Source organism: Amblyomma maculatum, chromosome 7 (assembly GCF_055883805.1).
Source record: "Amblyomma maculatum isolate TAMU_Amacu chromosome 7, ASM5588380v1, whole genome shotgun sequence".
NCBI classification, from domain to species: domain Eukaryota; kingdom Metazoa; phylum Arthropoda; class Arachnida; order Ixodida; family Ixodidae; genus Amblyomma; species Amblyomma maculatum.
The window spans coordinates 107,338,475-107,361,280 of NC_139350.1; the positions used below are offsets into that span (position 1 = coordinate 107,338,475).

Below are 22,806 nucleotides of genomic sequence, written 5' to 3' on the forward strand. Positions count from 1 at the left end.
TCCTCACCTGTGGTCCTCGTTCGCAAAAAAGATGGCTCAGTCCGCTTCTGCGTGGATTACCGGGCACTTAACAAGATCACGCGCAAGGATGTTTACCCTTTGCCTCGTATTGATGACGCATTAGACTGTCTTCAAGGCGCTGAGTATTTCTCCAGTCTCGATCTCCGCTCGGGATACTGGCAAATTCCTATGCACGATGCAGACAAGGACAAGACTGCCTTTTCTACCCCCGACGGTCTCTACGAATTTAACGTGATGCCTTTCGGACTCTGCAATGCGCCGGCCACCTTTGAGCGCATGATTGATACCGTGCTTCGCGGCATGAAATGGAAAACATGCCTATGTTATCTCGACGACATCATTGTCTTCTCGTCAAACTTCACTCAGCACTTGCAGCGTCTCACTGATGTCCTCACGTCCCTTGCCCAGGCGGGGCTTCAGCTGAATACCAAGAAGTGCCACTTTGCCAGTAAGACCATCAAAGTACTCGGCCATGTCGTCAGTAAGGCAGGAATCCAGCCTGATCCCGAAAAAATTACGGCTGTCGTTAATTTTCCTCGGCCCCAACGTCAGAAAGATCTTCGCAGCTTCCTTGGCTTAGCCTCCTACTTCCGCCGTTTTATTCGGAACTTTGCAACAATTGCTGCCCCGCTACACAAGCTCGTGTCTTCCCAAGTGGTTTACACCTGGTCCACTGAATGTGAAGACGCCTTCAAAGCTCTCAAGCAGGCACTCACTTCCACCCCTGTGCTTCGCCATTTTGACGCTGACGCGCCCACCATACTTCACACAGACGCCAGTGGCCACGGTATTGGCGCGGTTCTCTTGCAACGCAACGCAGTGTCTGAAGAGCAAGTTGTCGCATACGCCAGTCGTACGCTTACTGCAGCTGAGCGTAATTATACTATTACCGAGCAAGAGTGCCTCGCTGTTGTTTGGTCGGTTCAAAAATTTCGACCTTATTTGTATGGCCGCCACTTCACCATTGTCACAGACCATCACGCACTCTGTTGGCTGTCATCGCTGAAGAACTTATCGGGTCGACTGGGTCGCTGGGTACTACGTCTTCAAGAATACACCTTCACCATCACTTATAAATCTGGGCGAAAACACCTCGACGCTGACGCCCTCTCCCGCTGCCCATTGCTACCTACTGACGCGGCCCCACATACGGTCTCCTCTCCCTGCTGCCATCCGAGTCAGCCTTCTTCTGGCCACCTGAATGTTGCACCCATCACTATAGCTCCACTCGACAACAATGCTGATTTCTCGTCCCTGCAGCTGACTGACCCTTACTGCCGCACAATCATCGCTCGCCTCCGTGGAGAATCAGTTGTCCCAAACAGTCGCTTGCGCCGTCAGCTTCGTCGGTTCCGATTTCACCATGGAACACTTTACCGCGACGTTTATCACCCTACGGGTCAACGCTGGGTACCCGTTGCCCCTCGCTCCCTTCGTTTTAAAATTATGGAGGCTTACCACGACGACCCCACTGCTGGACATTTAGGCCACTTTAAAACTTACGACCGTATCAAGAGCCGCTACTTCTGGCCTGGGCTTTCTGCCAGCGTCGCCAAATACATTTCATCATGTCCGTCTTGCCAGCATCGCAAGCGTTCAACATCCCCTCCTGCTGGCCTACTGCAACCTCTACCTTGCCCATCTGTGCCTTTTGACACGGTCGCCATTGACTTATTTGGTCCTCTCCCTTTGACGTCAGACGGCAACCGTTTTGTTGTCACTGCCATCGACCATCTAACGCGGTACGCTGAAACCGCACCTCTTCGCTCCGGTGCCGCCTCTGAAGTCGCCGATTTTTTCCTGCGTGCGATAGTTTTGCGTCATGGTGCTCCTCGTATTCTCATTAGCGACCGTGGAAAGACATTTCTTTCTCAAGTCCTTGAGGAAGTACTGCGCGCAGCCAACACCGTCCATAAGACTTCTTCTAGCTACCACCCTCAGACCAACGGACTCATCGAGCGGTTTCATCGCACTTTGTCCGACATGATATCCATGTATATCGCTCCTGATCACCGGAACTGGGACAACGTTTTACCTTTCGTCACCTACGCCTACAATTCCGCTGTTCAGCGCACTACTGGTTATAGCCCTTTCTTTTTAGTTTATGGCCGTCAACCATCGACAGTACTGGACACTACTTTCTTCTCTGCTCCCTCTACGTCTGAATCTCTGGGCGAAGAGTTTGCCACTCGTATGGCCCAGTGTCGCCAACTTGCCCGTTTGAACACTGAAGATGCTCAACAGGAACGCAAAGCCCTGTATGATCAACGCCATCGAACTCCCTGCTTTTACCCCGGTGATGAAGTTCTCCTGTGGACACCAATCCGCATTCCTGGCCTATGTGAGAAGTTTCTCCATCGTTACATTGGCCCTTATACAGTACTCCAACAAACGTCTCCGGTGAACTATCGCGTTATTCCCTCGCACACCGTCGCAGATCGACGTCGTCGCTCCGAAGAGATCGTCCACGCCTCGCGCATGAAGCCCTATGCCCGTCGTCCCTCATCCCTGTAATCAGCGACCAGGGTGGCCGCTCTTTTGTCGGGGGGATTTGTGTGAGCGCAACGCGTGAACTTTCACCTCTTTCATCTGTATAGATCCATCATCATTATCATCATCATCGCTGACTGCTGCTCGGAGCGTCGCGCGCTGTGTGCCAGCTGGCTCTGGAATAGAACAGACGTTTTGTGCAAGTGCTGTCTCACAATATAATTGGTGTGGGCGCTGATCGCGCAGGAAGACTTGCTGAGCCGTTTGGAAACAAGGCTGCGGCTGGCTGCGGTGGCAGAATTGGCTCATTTTGCAGTCTGGGTCCTTCGGTATCTCCTGCCCCAAAATGCTCGCCTTTTAACATGGAGGGACACTCACTATACCGATCAGGTAAGTCCAATTAGCACATATTTTGTTCGATACGACAATATACTGCAACTGTTTCTGGAGCGCGTATATATATGCGCATCTTGTTACTACGTGCATTTTTTTTTTTTTTTATAATCGATGTGTGCGCATTTCGCTCTGATTGCGCAGGAAGACGTGCTGAGCCGACTTGGAAACGATGCTGTGGCGGTGGAATTAGCTCTTTTCGCTGCAGTCCGAGGTCCGATCTCCTCTGCCCCAAAACGCCCGTCTTTCACTTCATATCGAAGTGCATGCACTGACATGTATACCCATCAGGTAAGTCAAATTAGCGCTGATTTTCTTCTATACGATAATGAACTGCAACTAATTATGTATTGTTTTGAGACTTATGCGCATCTTGTTACTGTAAATGCATATTTTGTAATTGGTATGCGCGCCTTGCGCTGATCGTGCAGGGAGGCGATATCAGCTGATCTGGAAACTGGCTGCGACAGTGGAAGCTCGTTTCGCCGAAGCCCGAAGTCCTTGGTCTCCTCTACACTAAAACGCTGGCCTTTCACTTCTTTATGGCGGTGCACTTGCCGGACAGGTATTAGCGCTGATTTTGTTTGAAAAATTCGATTATCCGACTCACATCGATGGGACGCATGCAACCCAGTTAAATGTCAAATGCTATCACTGATATAAATATTGCAGCACCCCTCGCCATAGGAGCGATCAGAAGCTGTACAAGCATCATCGCTGCTGCCAAGCAAGCTCGTGCCAGGGCTGAGTACAATGTTTATGCCGTGTTTATTATTATTATTATTATTATTATTATTATTTTTTTGCTGCTGTAATGATGTCTATACGTGAAAATTGATGATTGAGTGATGCGGTATGCTGGCAAGGTAAGTGAGCCAGTGCGTTCATTTTGTGGATTTTGGAATCATATATGTGATGCACACAGATCTGAGCCGTTTCACATTGATTTTGCTCTGTGCGCTTGCTTTCTGGGCAAGCAGTTGTATTTTCATCGTGCGGATTATTTCCTGGTGCTTACATGCTCATGAGGTGTTCAGCTAACCTGTTTCAAGCTTTAAAAATTTACAACGGGTTCTATAAGCTTCTAAGAGTTGGGCTGTCTAAATAGCCGAATTTTTAAAATAATGCTCGGTTGTTAAATAACGAAAATAAATCAGATGACTTATCGTTAAATATCCGGTCGCTTTTGCTGTAAAAGTTCCATCTAGTTTGAGAAAATTAAGCTGTATTCTACGGAATAAACTTATTGTAGGTTTCATGTAAATATCGCGGAAACTGTTTGTTCAGCCGCGTTGGAATCCCTCATACGCGCTCTATGACAAGCGCGGACACTTGGTTTTGCTAGAATTATTAAATTGCAGCATTAGCATTCAAGAACGCGCTTCGGGAGGATAAGGTTTGACTGCGCTACGGTTTCAAATTGCAACATCATGACTCCAGCAAAACGAAGTGATCGCGCCTTTCTCGCGGATTCACGGATCCTGATTACCTATTGCGGCTTTGCGCTAATGCGTTTTCAGTAGGGTCGCATGAAGTCAAGCGCATAAAATATATTGATGTGATAGTGCAGTTGGTGGCAGTGAGCAGACATTATTTTTTCTACCTTTCACCCTATATTTGCCTGCAATGTAAAAGTCTAGGCGAAAAGGAAATATTTCATTAAAACACTTGTCTTCGTACAGCTGACCAAGATGGAACCTGCCGCAGATCCGACCAGTCGCAGACATCAAGTGATCGACAGGCTGCCAAAAGAAGGAGACCAAGCCTCAAGCCCATCTTCCATATGTGGCACACGCGCAGTCATATATCCACGCTTATTAAAAAGCAAATCGCGAGCTTTTTCTGAACGCTGTTGACAAATAAATTTTTCACCAAATACTGCAGCTTTTGTTTCTTCATGACATCAGAAAAGCTACTGCTTTTCTTGATGCATTTGTATGTGCTACCCCGTTATATATGCATGGCCCACGATATATTAAATGCATGGCATGATACCTGCACGAGGGGCGATGCCGGCCACTAACCGGCGTCGGGAAGCAACCGGCCGACGTATGGTCTTTCGTCAGCAAAATGCTAGGGCAGACGAGCGGCCGACCATTCAGTAACGCTGGCAGACGGCAGGCCCACGTGCGGCAGGTGGTCGGTCACGTCGGGCCAAAAGGTTGGGCCGTAGTCGATTGCCTAAAATCGGCCAACGTTAGGTCAGTGTCAATCCCCGACGCCGGCCCTCATTCGGGTGCCGAAGGTCGGCCGGCCACTTTTTGGTCGGCGAGAAAGGTCGGCCCTATCTTTTGCCACACACTTTTTTTTGCTTGGGATAATCTCAACCTGCCAGTTAGAGATCCAGGGATATACCATGACTACGCGGACATGGGCAGGATATGTAGTGCGAAGAGAGGATAACCGATGGTCGCTGAGGGTAACATACAGGATTCCAAGGGAAGGAAAGCGTAGCAGGAGCCGACAGAAAGTTAGGTGGGCGAATGAGATTAACAAGTTCGCAGGGGTCAAGTGGATGCAGCTAGCACAGAACCGGGTTAAGTGGAGAAATATGGGAGAGGCCTTCGCCCTGCAGTGGGTATAGCCAGGCTGATGATGATGATGACGCGGAGTTGGATTTCATTTAACCTCAGCTGTCTGCTTTATTGCGTCAGTCTTAGAGTGAATGTGAGGCGCTGAAGGGTAGCATTCGAGAGCAGGTATCACGCAAACCCACGAAACTTTCTTCCCCGAGGTCTTCCCTTTGTTCAGACCTGGCAGACATTTTAACAGTATGCGAGGCAGGTGCTCTCTGGTGCCACTCTAGCCTTGGCAGCATGCATACAGGTACTTCATCTCAGCTTGCCATCTTGTTGGGATACTTATTCAAACGATCTCGTAAAGTCGTAAGCTAAAATTACAGCCTGTACTCAAGTTCCAAGCGTCGTGGAGGGCTGGACTTCGATGTCACCCTCTCATCTAAATAGGTAAAAAAACACTCCACGGTGGGTCGGGCCCAGCCCGTGCGGATCTCTATCACCGAGTGTGAAGTGACGATTTGTACCTTTCCTCGATATAACCCCCACCATGTGTCAGTTGAAAATTTCATTTCAGAGGTTGCGTTATTTCTGCAGCATTGAACCAGCATCACTTTTTGCTTTATATCATGACGTACCAACCACAGGAAACCATGCTTTGGATAAGAAGCCGTTGAAAGCCGACATAAACATGGTCCACCCCTACAGTGAAGCTGATCTTCGCAAAGTAATGGCAAACTAAGAAGACTGACACGCTGACATGTGTGGGATATTTAAACTCCTCAAGTTATCGGATAAGGCGACCGAGGCCTCAATTGCTAACACAAGTGGTGAATTCCATCTTAATGCAGTATGCTTCGTATACTTTTCTGCTGAGTTTAGACGCGAACTTCTTCAGGATTGTCGTTTCACGGAATCGAGTCGTTGCCTCGGTTCTGATGCAGTGGCGGCAACAGACGTTCAGCCCCCTCCCCCCTCTTTCTTTTCCTCCCGTCAGTGCGCCTACTTGTGCGTGCAGCTCCTGAAGTGTGCCGTTTTTGCAACATCCAATTTGGTCTATGTAGCTTTTGGCACATGGCAGCCGTGTACGGTAAACGAACGCACTCTTCCTCGGGACGACCCTGCCTAAGCGCTTGATGCTACATCCCTGCTTGTGCTTTCCCTGCATCATATTTCACACACCAGCCAATATTTTTGGTGCAGTGATGACTACAAGGACGTCACCTTTCTGAGCCACGTTTTTTAAGCGGTGGAAGATTTGATAGCAATATGGAATGGCAATGGGTCTTGTACTTTGCGCTTCTTCAGCTCAGCGGTGCTCCTCTACATCCCTAGCATCATTAGCAAGGCCCTTTAAAACAGGGTAACCACCTTACAGGGAAATCCTGCACTGATCAGCAGCCAAATAACATCTATGCTATGTGCCATTTCATGTAGAGACGATTTGTCAAGAGTGGCATGCAGGTAGGTTTTTAGCAATACCCTTGGAAACTTGACTGGTGGTTTAAAATAGCTTCTTTTTTAGCGAGGCTCGTACCACCAGCACGCTTTGATTTTGTGAACAGCAACAAATGTATCTAAGAGCTGCAAGCACCCTTGCTCTGGCACCTCATAAGCTGAAGCCGACCTGGAAGCGCATTCGGAAAAGATTCATAGGACCCGGTTCGGCATTGTCATACCCCTGTAATGCGTGAGTCTGTCATAACATAATGCCTCACGATCGTCGGGTATTACGATGCATTAAACTTATTCTGACTACAGAACGGATGGTAAAATCAAATAAGGAATAGGAGAACCTTACTCCGGTACAGGACTTCAAAAGGTTAACACGAAATGCGAACACACTCTTTGGGTACCGGAAATGAAACAACTCTTTCGTGAAATTGTGCTCAATGCTCGCAGGCTATTACTTCACTAACGATATTAAAACCCATCTGAAGAAAACTATCTTAAGAACATAGATAAACTAAAACCTAATGTTATAGAAATTACAAAAAAAACAATGCATTGTAATTACGTGCTGCGCATATTAATGCACGATATGATTATTTTGCTAATTCACAACAAAGCAGAAAATGGAAAAAGAAATAAAATTCTGCTTGTTTCTGCAAACACATGACAAAGATTGCATCGGATATTGAACTGCGGTTTATTTTATTGGAGCTCTTATCAGCACAAATTCACTGTTTACTTTCCGTTGGTTTTATAGCGAATTGTAATTTACACTTGTTATGAAAGTTTTATGTAAAATCTTGCTGACTATAGACAGTCACGAAACACTATCAAGAAATACTTCTTATACGTCTATTACTCATGCAAGCCACTCTGAAGGAGGGAAAAAACAACAAAAACGTATGGCAGGGTCGCAGCAGATAAGATCACCCCACCTGGGTCTTTTGTGTTCAACGTTTCACCTGCGCGTCCCAGCTTTTTCGAAGGCGCTCTTTTTTTTTTTTTTTTTTTCTGGACCTGCTTTTGCCTGAATGGCAAAGAAACGTTAGCAGTTAGAAACGGCTGTCCTGTGTATTTCCCCTGGTCCCATCGTGTTCCGTGAGGCTGGAAACTGCGACATCGCTTTCTGCGACTTCCTGCAGCTCTCTAGTGTCGTTTTTAGAGTTTTCTTCACCCCGAGCACCGGGGCAAATTTGTGGCTTTCTTTCCTGCTTCTTTTTGCTGCAGCGCCTGTGCCCCGTTTCATTGGTTTTCTATGCAACACAACCCTAGTGGAGGAGAAAGTGTGTGGTCACTCGTGCCTTTCGTGTTGCCGCGTGCTTTTATACAGAAACTACGCCTTTCGTGGATGGTTTACCCTCTCTCCTCAAACTCTGTATCTTTCCCTCCCACACCCGCAGCTCACCGCCCCTGCCCTCCCTCACCCTCGTCCTCACGAATTTTTCAGCGCCGATCCTCCCTCACCTCACTGAATCAAATCCTCACGAGGTGAGGGTGAGGCCGCCCTCATGAGGGTTCACCCTCGTGAGGATGCCCATGTGCCCATGTCTGGTCGCGGCGCGGCCGGGCTGGCTTCAAAAAAGTGACGTCAGGGCCTCTTCTAAGTTCTTTCCTTCCTCCATGCCATTCCCAATGCATTGGAGAAGGTGTGGCGGAAATGACGTCAAAATTTAGGGTTAGCCAAGTCTGGCCATTAGCAACGGCGATGCTGTTGCTATGAAAACTCGGGCCACTAGCACGGTGGCCACTAGCAACAGTGTTGCTAAGGGCGTGAGCGTCGCGGAGAAAGAGAATGCGGAGGGTAAAGGAGGAGGATAGACGTTGCAGCGTCCGCGGTTGCGGCGCGGCCGCGCCGGCTTCAAAAAAATGACCTCATAGCTATCAGGGCCTCTCCCAAGTTCTTTCCTTCCTTCATGATTTATAACTTTTCACCATCTTGCCCAGTGTTGATGATGAGTTGAGGTCATTCCCTTTGTAACGGGTGGATAGTATCTCGTCCGCCGGCCGCGGCGGGGGCTGTCGCTGAATGATCGCCGCAGTGGCGCTGCGGTGAAGCGGAACCACCGGAGCCGGAGTGCGCCACTAGGGAGGCTAGAAGCTAGAACTTTTTCTAGCTACACTAGCGCCACTGCTGACGGAGCAGACGACGCGCGCGCCCGTGCGCTTCGAAATGCATTCGCTGCGCACTGACTGGTGCCTTGTACGTGCGATTCTGCTCTTTAGTTTTTTTTTTTATTCCAGTTTATTCGTAGTATTTAATTCGCGCCCCAGTTAATGGCATAACCACGGAAACGATGTTTGTTTGTCATGACCGAAGTTTTGCGCGCATGCCCCAAGGTCAATGTACAACTGGTCGCGCAACTTGGAAGAAAACGCGTGCAGCTGCCTACTGCCAGCGGCATCAACTCGGTGATGAGGGCTCCTGCGAACTGTGAGGCAAATTACTAGCGCACAGAAAATAAGAACTGCCAGAACTCCAAAGAACTAGAAAGTAAACATAATATTCTCGCTCAAGAATGAATGCAGTTTTTGTTTCTTGCGTAAGAAAAAACGTGTCACATTTTTAATAATATTTTAACTTGTTTCTAAGGGCCTCTCTCGGCCACTTATTATCCGCTGCGTAGTTGCCCAAAGCTCAGATATGGCTCAGACCAAAGCTTTTTTCATCCGCGGGATGGGTGCGTCATCGGCCCCGGTTCAACGTTCATCGTTGCGCGCTGCGTACAGAGTGGGTTATCTGTAACAAACAGTCAGTATTTTATTATGCTGGTTGTGGTAGAGCTTTACAGCAAGACGAAGACTGTCTGTGCTCGATGAGAAACTGATTGCCGCTGCATGTGCGCATTTCCGGACGATGGGACAATGCTGCGTCACAGCTCGGCGGCTCGGCTCGGCCTCCCAGGCACGTCGCAAAAGTGGTGGCTTGTTTTACGGATACACGTCTGCATGAGCGGTGTATCGCTGCATGTTTTAATTGAACGGTAAAGGTGAGATTTTATTGCCCCCAAGATGCGTGTCGCATTGCTCAAAGCCTTCCGTTCCGCTCCCTTTGCTGCGTGTTTTGCTTACTGTGTCGTATTACCGCACCAACGTTCGCTGAACGTGCTTTAGCTGTTATTACAGTGATGTTCCTGTTGTCAATGGGATCTTTCTCATGAACATGTTAAATGCTTAAGTTGTAAATTTGTAACCTCACATTGACTCCTCTCAGTGGCAAATGAAAGGGGGGATGAAACGGCTAGAAAGGTCACTGACAAACGTTTTCAATGCGCAGAACAAATGCTTCCGAGCATTCGTTCCAAGTAAAACTCATCGGAAAAAATCCAGCGATTTGTTATTAATTTTTAAAAACAGCGTTTTTTGAAATTCGCGGGCTGCGCCATTTCCGCGTGGCGGCGAAATTTGGGACTATTCTGCCGTGATTTCCTACGTCACCAGTCCCAGAGTGACAGGCCACGACAGGCTGCCATTGGGTGCAGCCGCGACGCCCACTACGTCACTGACACACTTCCGGTAGCTGCGAAAGTCGTCTGCTCGAGTGCTGCAATGCATGCGTGAACCCGAGCTTGGCGCTTCGGTTCGCGATGTTAACCGAAAAGGTGGTGGCATCCGACTGAAAGTGCGCGTCGGTGCAGGAGTGCGAAAAGAGCACTAGCTGGTTCGATTTAACACCGTACCGATTAAATAGGCAGCATCAACCTTTATGTACCGACCGACGGCGCAGCAACGTACTGTACTGTAGTCCCGTCTCGTCTTTGCCGCATCGACCATTTGTGCGGCGTGTTAATAATTAAATGGAACGTGCGTCAAAAAAAAAAAGGTGTACCCTCAGCTTCATCGCGAAAGTACACAAATTCGCACCGCTTAAGTGCAGCACCCGATGCCGCCAGGCGCGGGCGCTGCGGCCGACGGCACTCCGGTCGTGCGCCGCTCCCTGCTCGTCGATAGGCCTTGTTTCTTTTGCATCGCAGCCACGGCGGACGGCATTTTAGAATCGTCCGCTTCGCTGCGTCTCTAGTGTAGTCGCTCCTGTGCACGATTCTTGCGTGTAGCTTCGGAAAACAGTGACAACCTGCGCTGCCGAGCTGCATGTGGCGAGCTGCATTGCTCATGTTTTGCGCCGTTGTTTCTGGATCGGCCGATGCGTACACATGAGATAAAACACGCGTGCACGTTACGCACTGGCACTTCCTAAACTGTGTGCGTCCGACTGAAAATGCGCGTCGGTGCAGCAGTGCGAAAAGAGCACGCAGGTCCGATTCAACACCGTACCGATTAAAAAGGCAGCATCAACCTTCGTGTATAAATGAAACGTGCGTCAAAAAAGGTCTCTCCTCAGCTTCATCGCGAAAGTACACAAATTCGCACCGCTTATGTGTAGCACCGGATGTCGCCAGGTTACCGCAGCGATGCCGTCCGCGGGCGCTGCGACCGACGGCACTCCGATCGTGCGCTGCTCCCTGGTCGTCGCTAGGCCTTATTTGCATCGAAGCCACGGCGGACGGCGTTTTGGAATCACCCGCTTCGCTGCGTCTCTAGCGTAGCCGCTCGCATGCTCATGTTCGCGATTCTTGCGTGTCGGCGCGAAAATCAGTGACAACCTGCGCTGCCGAACTGAATGTGCCGAGCTGCTTTGCTGATGTTTTGCGCCGTCGATTCTGGCTCGGACGATGCGTACACATGACATAAACACGCGTGCACGTTGCGCATTGGCACTTCCTAAACGATGTGCGAAAGGACGTCAAAAAAAAAAAAAAAAAAAAAACACTACACTATCTTTTTTGTTAATCTCAATTTTAAGATTCGCGGACGAATAATTCGTGCTCACCTGTCATATCCGATATCCAAACTCTGTAGCGACCATCAGTCCGTGCTCTCGTCGGTGACACGTACGCGCATACATTCCATTCGTTATGCACAAGAGATGCCTCTCGCCGACCATAATGAAAGCAGCTCCGGACTAAAAGTGACGACGACATATGTTTGCACGCGGGCAACTCGCACGCTCGATCGTCTGCCAGCATCCATGCAGAGTCGATGCTATCGCGTCAACTCCGCGAGGGGTCACCGGCCGCCGTTGGTCAAACCGCAGAAGACGGTACCAAAGAGACTGACCCAGGCAGCGCGAGAGAAGAAAGCGGTCTTGTAGAAAGCCGTGCTCGGCAGGAGTGCACGCTAATTTGCGCTGAATGGGACAGGGATATGAAGGGAAGTGCTCCCTCCGCGGCGGCCGCCGGTATGTGTGAACTCCCACCTGCAGGTATGCGCTCGCGAACGACCCGAGTCGTTCGGGCTGCTGTCGCACACAATTCCGAGAGGTCAAGAAACTGAAGACACCGGCGGCCGAGGAAGACAGCAGGCAAGGTTGAAAGCTATGCAAACGCAGACGGGACGGCAAAGGCAGACCGTGAATGCATAGGCGACGCTCGGGGGAAAACAGGCGCGACGACCGGAAGTCTGAGAACCGAGCGTCACCCGATGGCGCTTCGTGGGCGGGGCTAGCGGGGCGGAGTTCCCGAGCTGTTTTCTTCGTTTTTTTTCTGGTGTCTCGGAGTGTTGAGTTGAGGGGAGCGAGGAGGAGCGCCATTTTTAATCGCCGATATCTCTGGTGTTAATGAAGCTAGCTAAAAAATTCTTGCGGTGAATTGACCTGTGAGGGAGTACCTATCTCTCGAGCGATTTGTTTTACCCCGTTTTAGGCATTGCATGACCCCTTGAAGCGCGAGTAAAATAATGGAATCATGAACAGGGCGAGATTTATTGGAGAAAAGCTATATCGTAGATATTTTGACTTCTCAGACGCATTAACTTCTAAATACTAGTAATCCCAATTTGAATTGCTTACCTAAGCTCTTACAGGCTGGCGTTCTAGCGCTAGCATTAGTTATTCCGTTCGTTTGTTTTTGTTGTTCTTTGACACTGATATGTACTTTGTTTGTTAGCAATATTTTTTACCCTTTTATAATCTCACCGCTTGTCGTTAGGAGACCTACGCTGAGGTCATTTTGTTATCACGAGGATTTCATGAAGACCGTGACGAATGAGCGGTGCTCGCTTTCCTACACTTAAATATTTCATTGTCGTGAAGCGTCTATGTAAGTAATCGTGAATTAATAAAGCCTGGCTTTCTATGCAGCACAGCTTCACTCATTTATGCCCTTAGTGAAATGCCTCAAGCCATGTGATTCTATCCATGTGCTTGCCGAATTCACTTGAAGGCCCTTGTTCACAAACGTGCCCGAAGAAATAAGCCCCAGAATGCGTTTACATGACGCGCGACGAAAGACTAGGCTAACGACGACGGAGGCAGAACGATGCTATGATAAGGTGGTTAAAGATGCCGTAACATTTCAGTTAACGTAAAACTTGACTGTAGAAATCCATGTGAAGTAAAGTTGGCTGAACAGTTACGGTGTCCATTTTTCTGCCTTATCCGAGCATCGTTCTGCCTCCGTCGTTGTTGGCCTTGTTTTTCGTTAAGTAAAAAAAGACGATCAAATTCCCCGCCAAAAGTACGTCCCTGTGACGTCACAAGCAACGTCACGTGTTTGTTGTGCCTCACAGTTCGCAGGCGGCGCTAAGAAACTAAAGCCTCGCTCAGAGTCGACACGCAGGCTTCTATGGGAGTTACGCTACCATTTGTTCTTCTACCATGCATGCCCCGCAGCCGATGGAGAAACGAAGCCGCTTTTTATACCTTATCATCCTCACTGAATACTACCGCGGTGCCGTATTGTAATAACGTTTTCTGAAGATTTTCTATAAATAATTGCGCTTGCATGAAGGGCTATATTAGATGCACATTCTAAGCTCAAGGATCATATATGTGCGAGAAACGGAGCGCTGTCGCTGGTGTTTTCGTTCACGCTATAATTTCATCTTAACTTCTTGTTAAGTTATAACACGTAACTAGAACTGGAACCTTTCTGATGCATGCACAATTAAAGCACGGATTTGGTACACCAAGCTTTGGGTTCATTTTTCACAACAATGACCTTTCGGGCGGGGCGAGAGGCCTGAGACGGAGGTAGTTGGCTAGGGTATTGTTCGTTGCCTTTCCTTCCCAGGAAAATGCGGGCCGAAGTTTCGCTGAGGGCCATGTAGTTTCTGCTAATAATGACACACACTACTTTTCAAAATGCCTGTAACCAAAGCAAGTTTTCATGCCAAATATACGCTCCCCACAACAGAAGTGCTGCATCGTTTGTGGGCGTATCTGGTACGGATACATGCGGTAAAAATCCCGATGGGAATTCGTGTGGAAATGGCATGCCATAATGACATTCACAAAGCTGCAGAGAGCTGCGATCAACCCAGCGCAGCGAATGAGCCGCATCGGCAGCTTCCTCGGTCCTCAGACGTCGTCATGCGACGTCTTGGCCAATCACGGGCGGTGGCGCGACCCGCGGTGAGCCTCGTCGCGCGGGCTGCATATTTCTGATGAAAAAAGGCTATTTCTGGTTTCTTCTGCCTAATTTTAATCTGATATTCGAGTTTGCAGCATGAAGAACTATGGTTTTCTGCTGAAAGCCCAACTTTTGCAAAAAGTGGTGTCCCTTTAAAGAACCCCAGTTGGTTGGAATTTCCGGAGCCCTCCACTACGGCATCTCTCATAGCTTAAGTCGCTTTGGGACGTTAAACCCCATAAACCGAAGCAACCAAACCTATTCTTTAAAAATCAAGTACAAACATGACATGCTTGCTCTCCTATCTGTTATTTGTGGCCTGGGCACCTCTTGTGCAGGTCATGAGACGCTGCTAGGCTTGGACCTTGTGCAGATTTCTGCAAGTGGGCTTTCTCTGCATCACACATGATGAGAGCAAAATGGCTGACCATTATTTTAAACTGTCACAACGCAAAGCAGAGCGGTGGATTTTTATGTGGTCCTTTTGCTATGTGCTTCATACTTAATGCACACTCATCCTGCCCTATCACAGAGCTTGCCACTTTGTTTTGGTCAGCTGCGATATGCAGGAAAGCCAATTTGGAATTTTACATGGGGCTCTCGAAGGGCATCCGATTCAAGTGTCACCAGCCTGGCAAGTGATTGCATCCTGCCTATTGCATGGTGCAGTGTTGCCTTCGCACCTCTGACATGTGTGTATTGACTGGCAAGTTAACAATAAGAGGGTCCTTATCGCTAGACCAAAAAATAACCTGGCCATATCGTTTTGCTTTCTGCTCTTCTCCGCTAGCCGTGGTGATTGCGGCAATCAGCCACATATCAGCCAGCCGAACGATCCTGGCTGCATGCTGCTTTTGTACACCGTTAAATCTCATTACAAGAGACACTGTTACAAGAGACACTATGTTATAAGAAACATTTGAAAATGGTTTGGTTGGTGTTCCTATGTCTGCCATGTCAACAACATTGCATACAAGAGACACTCGGTTACTAAGGACAACTTTTTCAAGTCCCTAAAGTAAGTTGTTCACTATTTAGAAGACACACAACCAAGGTGTGCTCATGCAATGCAGCTAAAGCATACCAACTCGTACGTGATGCATTTCAGATTTCCTTAGCTAAATTTTGTTCCATATTAGCATCCTTTTTGTTACAATATATGTCACGAACTGAGGAGTGCTTCCCCATGATTGGAAGGTCAAAACGACCCCGCTGTTTCAGCCACTGGCATCGCATTACTGTCACCTATGAAGCAAATCAAAATGCATGAATGGCGTCCAGCATTTTTAACTCTTCGCTGTTAAAATTTGATCACAAGATGAAAGTTCAGAATCCTGATGTCTTTCTCTTTGTGAATCATCTGAGGGTGATGAGCATTTAAGAGTGTTTCAAAGGTATTAGAACAACAGGAAGGCTTGCAAAATGGACTTACGAAAATGAATGTTCATGTTTGCAAAACGCGAGGGAAGTGCACGGGTACTCTCCAGTATTTGGGAAGGAATACACTCTGCACTCACAAAAATACATACTAGTATGAATAACTTCTTTAAGCTTTCCTGAACAATTTCCTGTTAATGCTTTTTTTTTGTTAATGTTTTTTTATTCGAAAATAAACTTTCAACTTCAACTTCAATGCTTGTGAATGCATTTATATGCTTATGTGCAGTAAACTGATCAACACAGTGCTTTTAGAATTTTTGGTTACAAGAAACCTTGCTTACAGGTCCCTTGAGAGTCTCTTGTAATGAGGTTTTTACCACATTGCTGATCATTATTCATTTTACATTAAAAAAAAGAAAAAGAAAAAAAACAGTCCCTCAGGTCTCCTCACAAGTGTTATTCTTCCAGTGTGCCTCGACTGTGTGTGCATCACGTGCTGGTGGCTTTTTGCTCAATGTGGTCTCCTCTCAAAGCTTCACTGCTTAGAAAGTTTTTATTTATTTATTTTTTTCGGCAAAAGCTTTTATTTTTTCTCTCTTCCTCTCTCTCTGTACAGCCTGACCTTCTGATAACTCACACATTTCTTTCCAGGTCAGGCTTTTTTTTTATTTTGCGTGGTTCTGGCTCGAGCCTAGCTTTGTTTGCTTTTGGTTGCAAAGACTGTTTTGAAGAAAGCAGGAGAGCAATGTTTGCCTGCTTATCTTTTTATGAAATCATCAGTTTGAATAAAGTGAGCTTAAGTTAATGAGATTCTGCTGTATTAAAATGCTTGATGCAGACATGTTAAGGAATATACTTTGTCCTTCTATGATTGAGGGGAAAGCTGCACAGCCTCGTACATGTATTGTTGACGACCGCAACGGTGGCTTAGTGGGTCAAGCACCCACCTCGCATGCGAGAGGCATAAGGCTCAATTCTCAGTGTTGCTCAAGTGTTGCGCAGTGTTGCCCAGAGCTGGGAGGCTCCGGGGTGAAATACCTACTTGGGAAGTGGCTCTCTGACCCCAGTTTGTGTAAAGAAAAAATGCTCTCCATCATAAGTGCTCTCTGGTCAGAACTGCCCTTGTGCCAAAAAAAAAAAAAATCCATCATAGGAGTAGCCAGTTTTTCTAGCAATATCTCCGAGCATCTTTCAACAGATCTGCAACCATGTGATCCTCAGCAGCTGCTTTCCACCTTTGCATTTCGTTTAAGGCATTCCTTAGATCTCCTTTCGTCAGGTGCGCAACATCCAATTCCTTTGCAATACTGCCTCTCTCTATATTCCTCCTGATTACTTTGGCTACTATATAGACCTGTGTAGAGCTCTTCGACTGCTTTGACTGCCCTCTCCATATTGGTAGTAACATTGCCCTTCTTGTCTCTGAGCACCAACATCTGATTTTTGCCCATGTCTTGAACCCTTTTCAGCCATGATAGCTTTTTTGGAGCATGCTCAGTTCTCTACATACTATATTTCCTCTAGTTGGTTATCTTATGCTTATCGATTAGCTTTGATAGCTCTGCCTGTTCATTTGTGTTTGTTGGGGGACAGGTGTTCGTGTTTTAATGTTTCTTAATCAGAACTTTCATTCCCTGTGAAAACGTACTGGTAACCTGTTTAACTATCTTTTCTTTTTGGTGGAATGTGTGTGTTTTGTGTGCCCCAGTTCACGAAACTTTCAAGACATGGCTGGAGAATGTGTCATATTTGAAGTGAAGCCAAGTGGCAACTGCTCTGACTGGTGAAAACGGACTGAGATAATTGGGAGCCTACAGTCAGTTTATGTGTGCCTTATTCCCTTATGTTATTGGTCTCTTGCATGTATGCAGGCATGTGAAAATGTGGCTTCCTTCCAGATGGTGTAATGCTTTGCTCTTAATCACGTTGTATGGAAATTAGCATGTATGAAGGGCATTGGGCCACGTTTTTCATCAAACGTTTCACCAAGGGATTTTCTCTAATCCTCATGATGTACTGTAATTGCAGGGAACTTCTATTGGCTTTGTCATAAGTGGTAAGCAATGATTGATGATCAACAGTGAATTTATGCTTACTTAGCCATTGGAGAGCAGAACTTCCTCAGAAGGCATGACCAGCTGGACAGAATAGAGAAGTCACATTTGCTGGCTTAAAGCATGCTACGCGAGACTGGTAAGAAAGATGCAGTGACTGCAAAGGCAACTGTAGCTGTTTATTCTTTTTTCCTTTATTGCATACCTTGATGTCAAGAGGAATCAATGGCATTCATTTTAGAAAATTTTGTGCAGCAAAAAAGAATAACTCTAAGTAAGAAGTTGTATACGATATTTCATAAGTGCCCAAAGACTCGCTTTGCATAAAATTGCATGACATATTTGGAATCAGGATGCAAAAATACATGTTCTCTGAAGAGTGACTTCATTATAACTTTTTTTGTATATATCCTCTTCCTCTTTTAAAATACTTCACCATTTGGCTATAATGCAGGTTTTTGCAGCAGATGCAGCTCATTAGACAAGATCCATCTTGTCAAGGTTGACAGTTTGAATGTGGGCTATGCAGTTATTTTAACTCTTTCGTTACCACTCTTATTCAGATCGATAACCGGTGATCGATGCTTTCAATTGAATTGTTTCTCGTGCACCTCATTAACCAAGGCTGCTAGGTAAAGTTGGTTGGTAAATCAATTCTACGAGCCATCTGCTTTTGCCTATGGGTATCGAACTCCACCTGTGAAGAGAAAAACTGCAGAGAAAAACAGAAGTTAAGAACAAAAAGGACATTTGGAGGCCTTTGCGGCAGATTCTAGGTTGCCTTCTGAGAGCTCCTTCTAATTGGGCAGATATGCGAAGCCTTTGGTGCTTTGCCAGAACGAGAATGGCAAAAAAGACGTGTGAGCTGACCTTCGTTTCAGCTGTCAGAGTGTACTCTTTCCTCACGTCCCAGGTACCCAAGCGACAAGTACCCAGTGTTGGCGTTTGTGGGTGCTCCAGCCACCTTCCCGGTGCAGCAGGAAAACCTGGCATTGCAGTCGTACCTGGTATGGAGCGATGCAGTCCTCAACAAGGCACGGCACTTTATTCGCACCAGCCTGCGTGTGCCCTTTATTGGCATCCACCTTCGCAATGGTATCGACTGGGTCAGTACGCTACTGCTGTTGCATGTGGACTTTTGCTTTTAACACAATGTGTGGCTGGGTGTAGTTTCGGATATCATTTTACACGCATGCATCTGTATCTGAATGCATTCTTAAATTTCTTTACTAATGCTGTGATATGTATTCTAGGGTACCAAGAGGTGTCTAGTTTGGATAGAAAGCAGCGGCAGATCGTAACGCTGCCCTACCATTGATGATCACTGGTTAAGGCACTCGATTGCTGTGCCTGAAATGCAGCTTTGACCTCGACTGCAGCAGCCTCATTTTGATGTAGGCGTAATGCAAGATGAATGTGTACTGTGCGTTGTAGGTGCACATTACAAAACTCCAGGTGGTTGAAGTTATGCGAAGTCCAACTTAGGCACCTCTCATAACCGATGTTGCTTTTGGACATATGGTTATACAGTTAAACCTCTATGTAACGAACCTCCATGTAGCGAATTCCTCGATATTACAAATTTTATCAATTCCCCAACACTGCCCCTATTGAAGTGAATGTAACGAACAGGTCGCGGCGATTGACCTTGATATAACAAACTCGCGGTGCCAACTGTCTCTTAACTAGTGCTTAGTTAGTGGAAATTTGGCAGAACCCCGCAAGTTTCAGGGCGATAAATTGCGGAAGTGAAAGGAACGCCTACTATAGTAACGAGGGACCGCAGCAGATTCAGTGCGCCGTGTTTCAGTGCCGACGCCACATCTCCGTGGCAGACGCAGCAGTCTCTGCTGCTTTCGCTGTCGGAACATGGCACTACCATAGTTCATGCTTAAAAGCTGCAAAAAATAAAAAAAAGACACAGGGCGAGCAGCGCGCATCTGTCGCTGCCACACGGGGCATTGTGAGCCAGCCACCCCTACCTCCATAGGGCCGGCAGCGGCGGTGCCAACATGCCCGCTTTCCCCCAGAGTGATTCATCCATGGAGGAAGGAATCCTCCTCCACCCCCCTTCCCTGCTCCCTCGTAGACCATCGCGCGAGCTGCAGAAGAGGTGGAGGCTGCCGCCGCAGTCGCGCCGCGCTATCAGTGCGATCGCGAATCATCGGCTTCTATGACTTCAAATAATTCTGATTTACTGTAAACGCCTTCAAGGTGGTTTCCCTTGCATCAATTCTTAATCTGGTTTTCGTTCTACATTGTCCTTTTCGGTCTTCATGCGCAAACTGCATGTAACGAAAAATCGCGGACATTTTATAATTTCATTATAACCAGGTTTAACTGTAGTAAATGGTTTGGGCAGAGCCAAACCATATTAAAAGGACGGGACTTATGCAAGACCCTGCGCTGCTGTAACTTTAATTTGCTGCCGCTCTTTAAAACTGTCGTGGCCTAACTTGTGGAGCTTAAAGACCTGAATTGACGCATGAGCTGTGACTGACATCATGGTGAAGGTGTCCACATTTATTTGGGCCACCAGGCGTTCTTTAAAGTGTGGTGGCATCACTCGGCGCATGGGCATTTTTACATTTCACCTTCATAGAAATATGGCCGCTGTGGACTGGATCAAACCTGTGACCTTGCGGCCAGCAGCTGAGCGCCAAAACTAGCAAGTAGTTAGCTCCAAGTTATGCTTGTCACGATATGGGCTATTTTTTGTTGTGTGCTGCCTGAGAAGCAGCCTGCCTCTCTATCAGACACCAGAGGTGTTGAGACATAGTTATGGGTTAACTTGGTTAGCCCATCTTGTACTGTGCTGTGCCGCAGGGGCCCAGTGGTTAGGACTGATCCTTGAAGCTAGAAAACTGCAGTTCAGTTTTGACTTTTTTTCCCTCATAGTATGATTTTTGAACCACTTGAGAAAAAGTGGCATGTAGATGTTGAGAATGGCTACATCCTGTGGGAAGACATGCATACTGAAATGCAGCAAAATACATGAGTCTGCCGCGTCCGTGGTTGATTTTGTCAACGGTTTAAGTATAAGTGACTCAGGATCGAACTTTAGTTCATAGGGCAAAGAAAAGCCAAGAAACTAGTCGAAAACATCAGTGTCAGTGTTTTGGGCATTTTCTAATTTGGGCGCATTTTGCTCAGCTCAGCAACCATTTTGAATAAGGTGTTAACCATGTTGATGCTACTTGTATCATTTGTACGATTTCCGCGTAATTTGAGTTGACTGTTTTCTCATTGTAAGACCTAAAGAGGTTATTTTCTAGCCGAAAACTGTATGGGGGGGGGGGGGGGGGGGGGGGAGATTATGATTTGATTTTTTTTTTCTTCAAGTATTCAGCAGACAATTTGTATATTTTAATGTTTCTAATTTTTTTTTTCATATTTTAGCTACAACCTCGATTTTGCTAATCAAATTTTCTGATAAAGCATGCATATGTTTACAAAATTTTTATTATTAAAAGGTGTGTTTGGCTTCATTCATCTTTACTGCATTAAATTTCAAACCTCATAGTTATTGGAGTGAAAAAGTTGAATGAAATCCAGCAAAATGCAGCAACTTTTTCCACGGTAGGGAAGGAGATAAAGGGCTTTACAGGGCTGTAAAGGAAAACTTCCTTAGTAATTTAATTCATATATTGGAGCACTGCTGCACACGTTTTTCAGAACCTTAATGTTGTAGCTGCCACCTCAAGTTTTCAGTTAAATCAGCTTTGGGCTACTGTCTGTTTTATTCAACTTTAGTGTGTGGGCTTTGAGATTGCATGCATAATTTTGTTAGCTCACTTTCCCAGGGGCGAGACAGCTGCACCAATTTCACCATTTTGATACCAATGCAATTTTCTGCATCATGCTGCACCAAAGGCATTAAATTGGCTGAAATGGCACCACCTTGAACCAGAAAGGACAGGCATTCATGACAATTTTTTCACCTTGTATGGCGCAGCTTCGAGGTGTCCGAACATTCGAAATAGTATTATGACTCGCCGTTACATTCGCACCAAACCTTTAAATTATTGGAAGTACTCATTACTTTTGAATATTCTTGTACCTGATCTCTCAGCCAGCCATCACAGGTAATAGGCGGCGTGTATTGGTTTCAGCATTTTGCAGTAGTCACATCAGTTAAATTGGTTATTTTTTTTATGGAATCAACAGTCAGTATGTGTGGTAATGCTTGTTAGGCCTTGCATGAAAGCAGTACTTTGGCACCAGTCAATAGGTGCTGTCGCTGGCACGGCCACTACGTGCTATTGAGTTAGAAAACAAGATGGTGCAGCGCGACGTGGCGCGTCTGGCATTGGGCCATGGCACAGTCAACAAGTGGCGATGAATAGATCGGCGAAGAAGGTGAACAGGTTCCAATGCTGCAATCATTTTCAGCCACTGTACCATGATGACTTGCGGAGACGCATCTTGAGAGGATCTCAGAATGGACAGAGCTGCTTCATGCTTGTGCTACGAGATGACCGCTTTCATCTCCTATACAATTTTTGTAGATTAGCGCTGTGCTTTAAGCTGCTAGGCACAATAAAAAAAAAAACGAATGACAAAAAGCAAAGCTTTGAAGCCAGCCCTGCACACTTGCATCGCATGAAATGTCACTCGAGTGCTGGCTGTACTTTGTGACATAGTTTGATTTACACAGCTATCGGTGCTGTGAGACCGATACGCGAGGGTTGGACTGTTTACAGCCAGTTGACAATGGTGCGCATTGCCCACTGGCCACTCTAGCCATGTGAAGATGCCATGAAATGTGACATGAAGCATGTGATCTGGTGGTGCCATTTTCCATAACGCTGCTGGGAAGTAGTGTGAAGCAGTGTCGTGTGGAAACAGCACTCCCATTTACGGCTGTCTAGTAATCATGTAATCATGGCAATAATGCAATATTGGTGACCTTGTCAGGAGGCTGACTGCTGAAGCAAGAAAACGTAAACACAATTTCACAGTGGAAAAAAAAAAAAAAAAAAAAAAAAAAAAAAAGCAGCAGCAGCGGCTTTTGTACAATCAAGAACAACTCTGCTGGCCACACATGCCAGCATGGTGGCAGTAATCCGATCAAAAATGAAGTGGAGCTTCTTG

At 46.7% G+C, this 22,806-nt stretch overlaps 2 protein-coding genes across 2 annotated transcripts in view; both read left to right on the forward strand.

Moving 5' to 3' along the window:
- The window catches only part of LOC146184282 (GDP-fucose protein O-fucosyltransferase 1-like), a 137,259-nt gene that overhangs the window by 93,790 nt on the left and 20,663 nt on the right, over nucleotides 1-22,806 (forward strand). The gene's annotated exons all lie outside the window — the stretch shown is intronic.
- The window catches only part of LOC146184284 (GDP-fucose protein O-fucosyltransferase 1-like), a 28,902-nt gene continuing 20,663 nt past the window's right edge, over nucleotides 14,568-22,806 (forward strand). Inside the window, exons 1-3 of the mRNA XM_084608527.1 lie at nucleotides 14,568-14,661; nucleotides 18,167-18,228; nucleotides 18,594-18,818. Of these exons, the coding sequence (XP_084464653.1) occupies nucleotides 14,568-14,661; nucleotides 18,167-18,228; nucleotides 18,594-18,818 (381 nt within the window). The remainder of the gene's footprint in view (nucleotides 14,662-18,166; nucleotides 18,229-18,593; nucleotides 18,819-22,806) is intronic.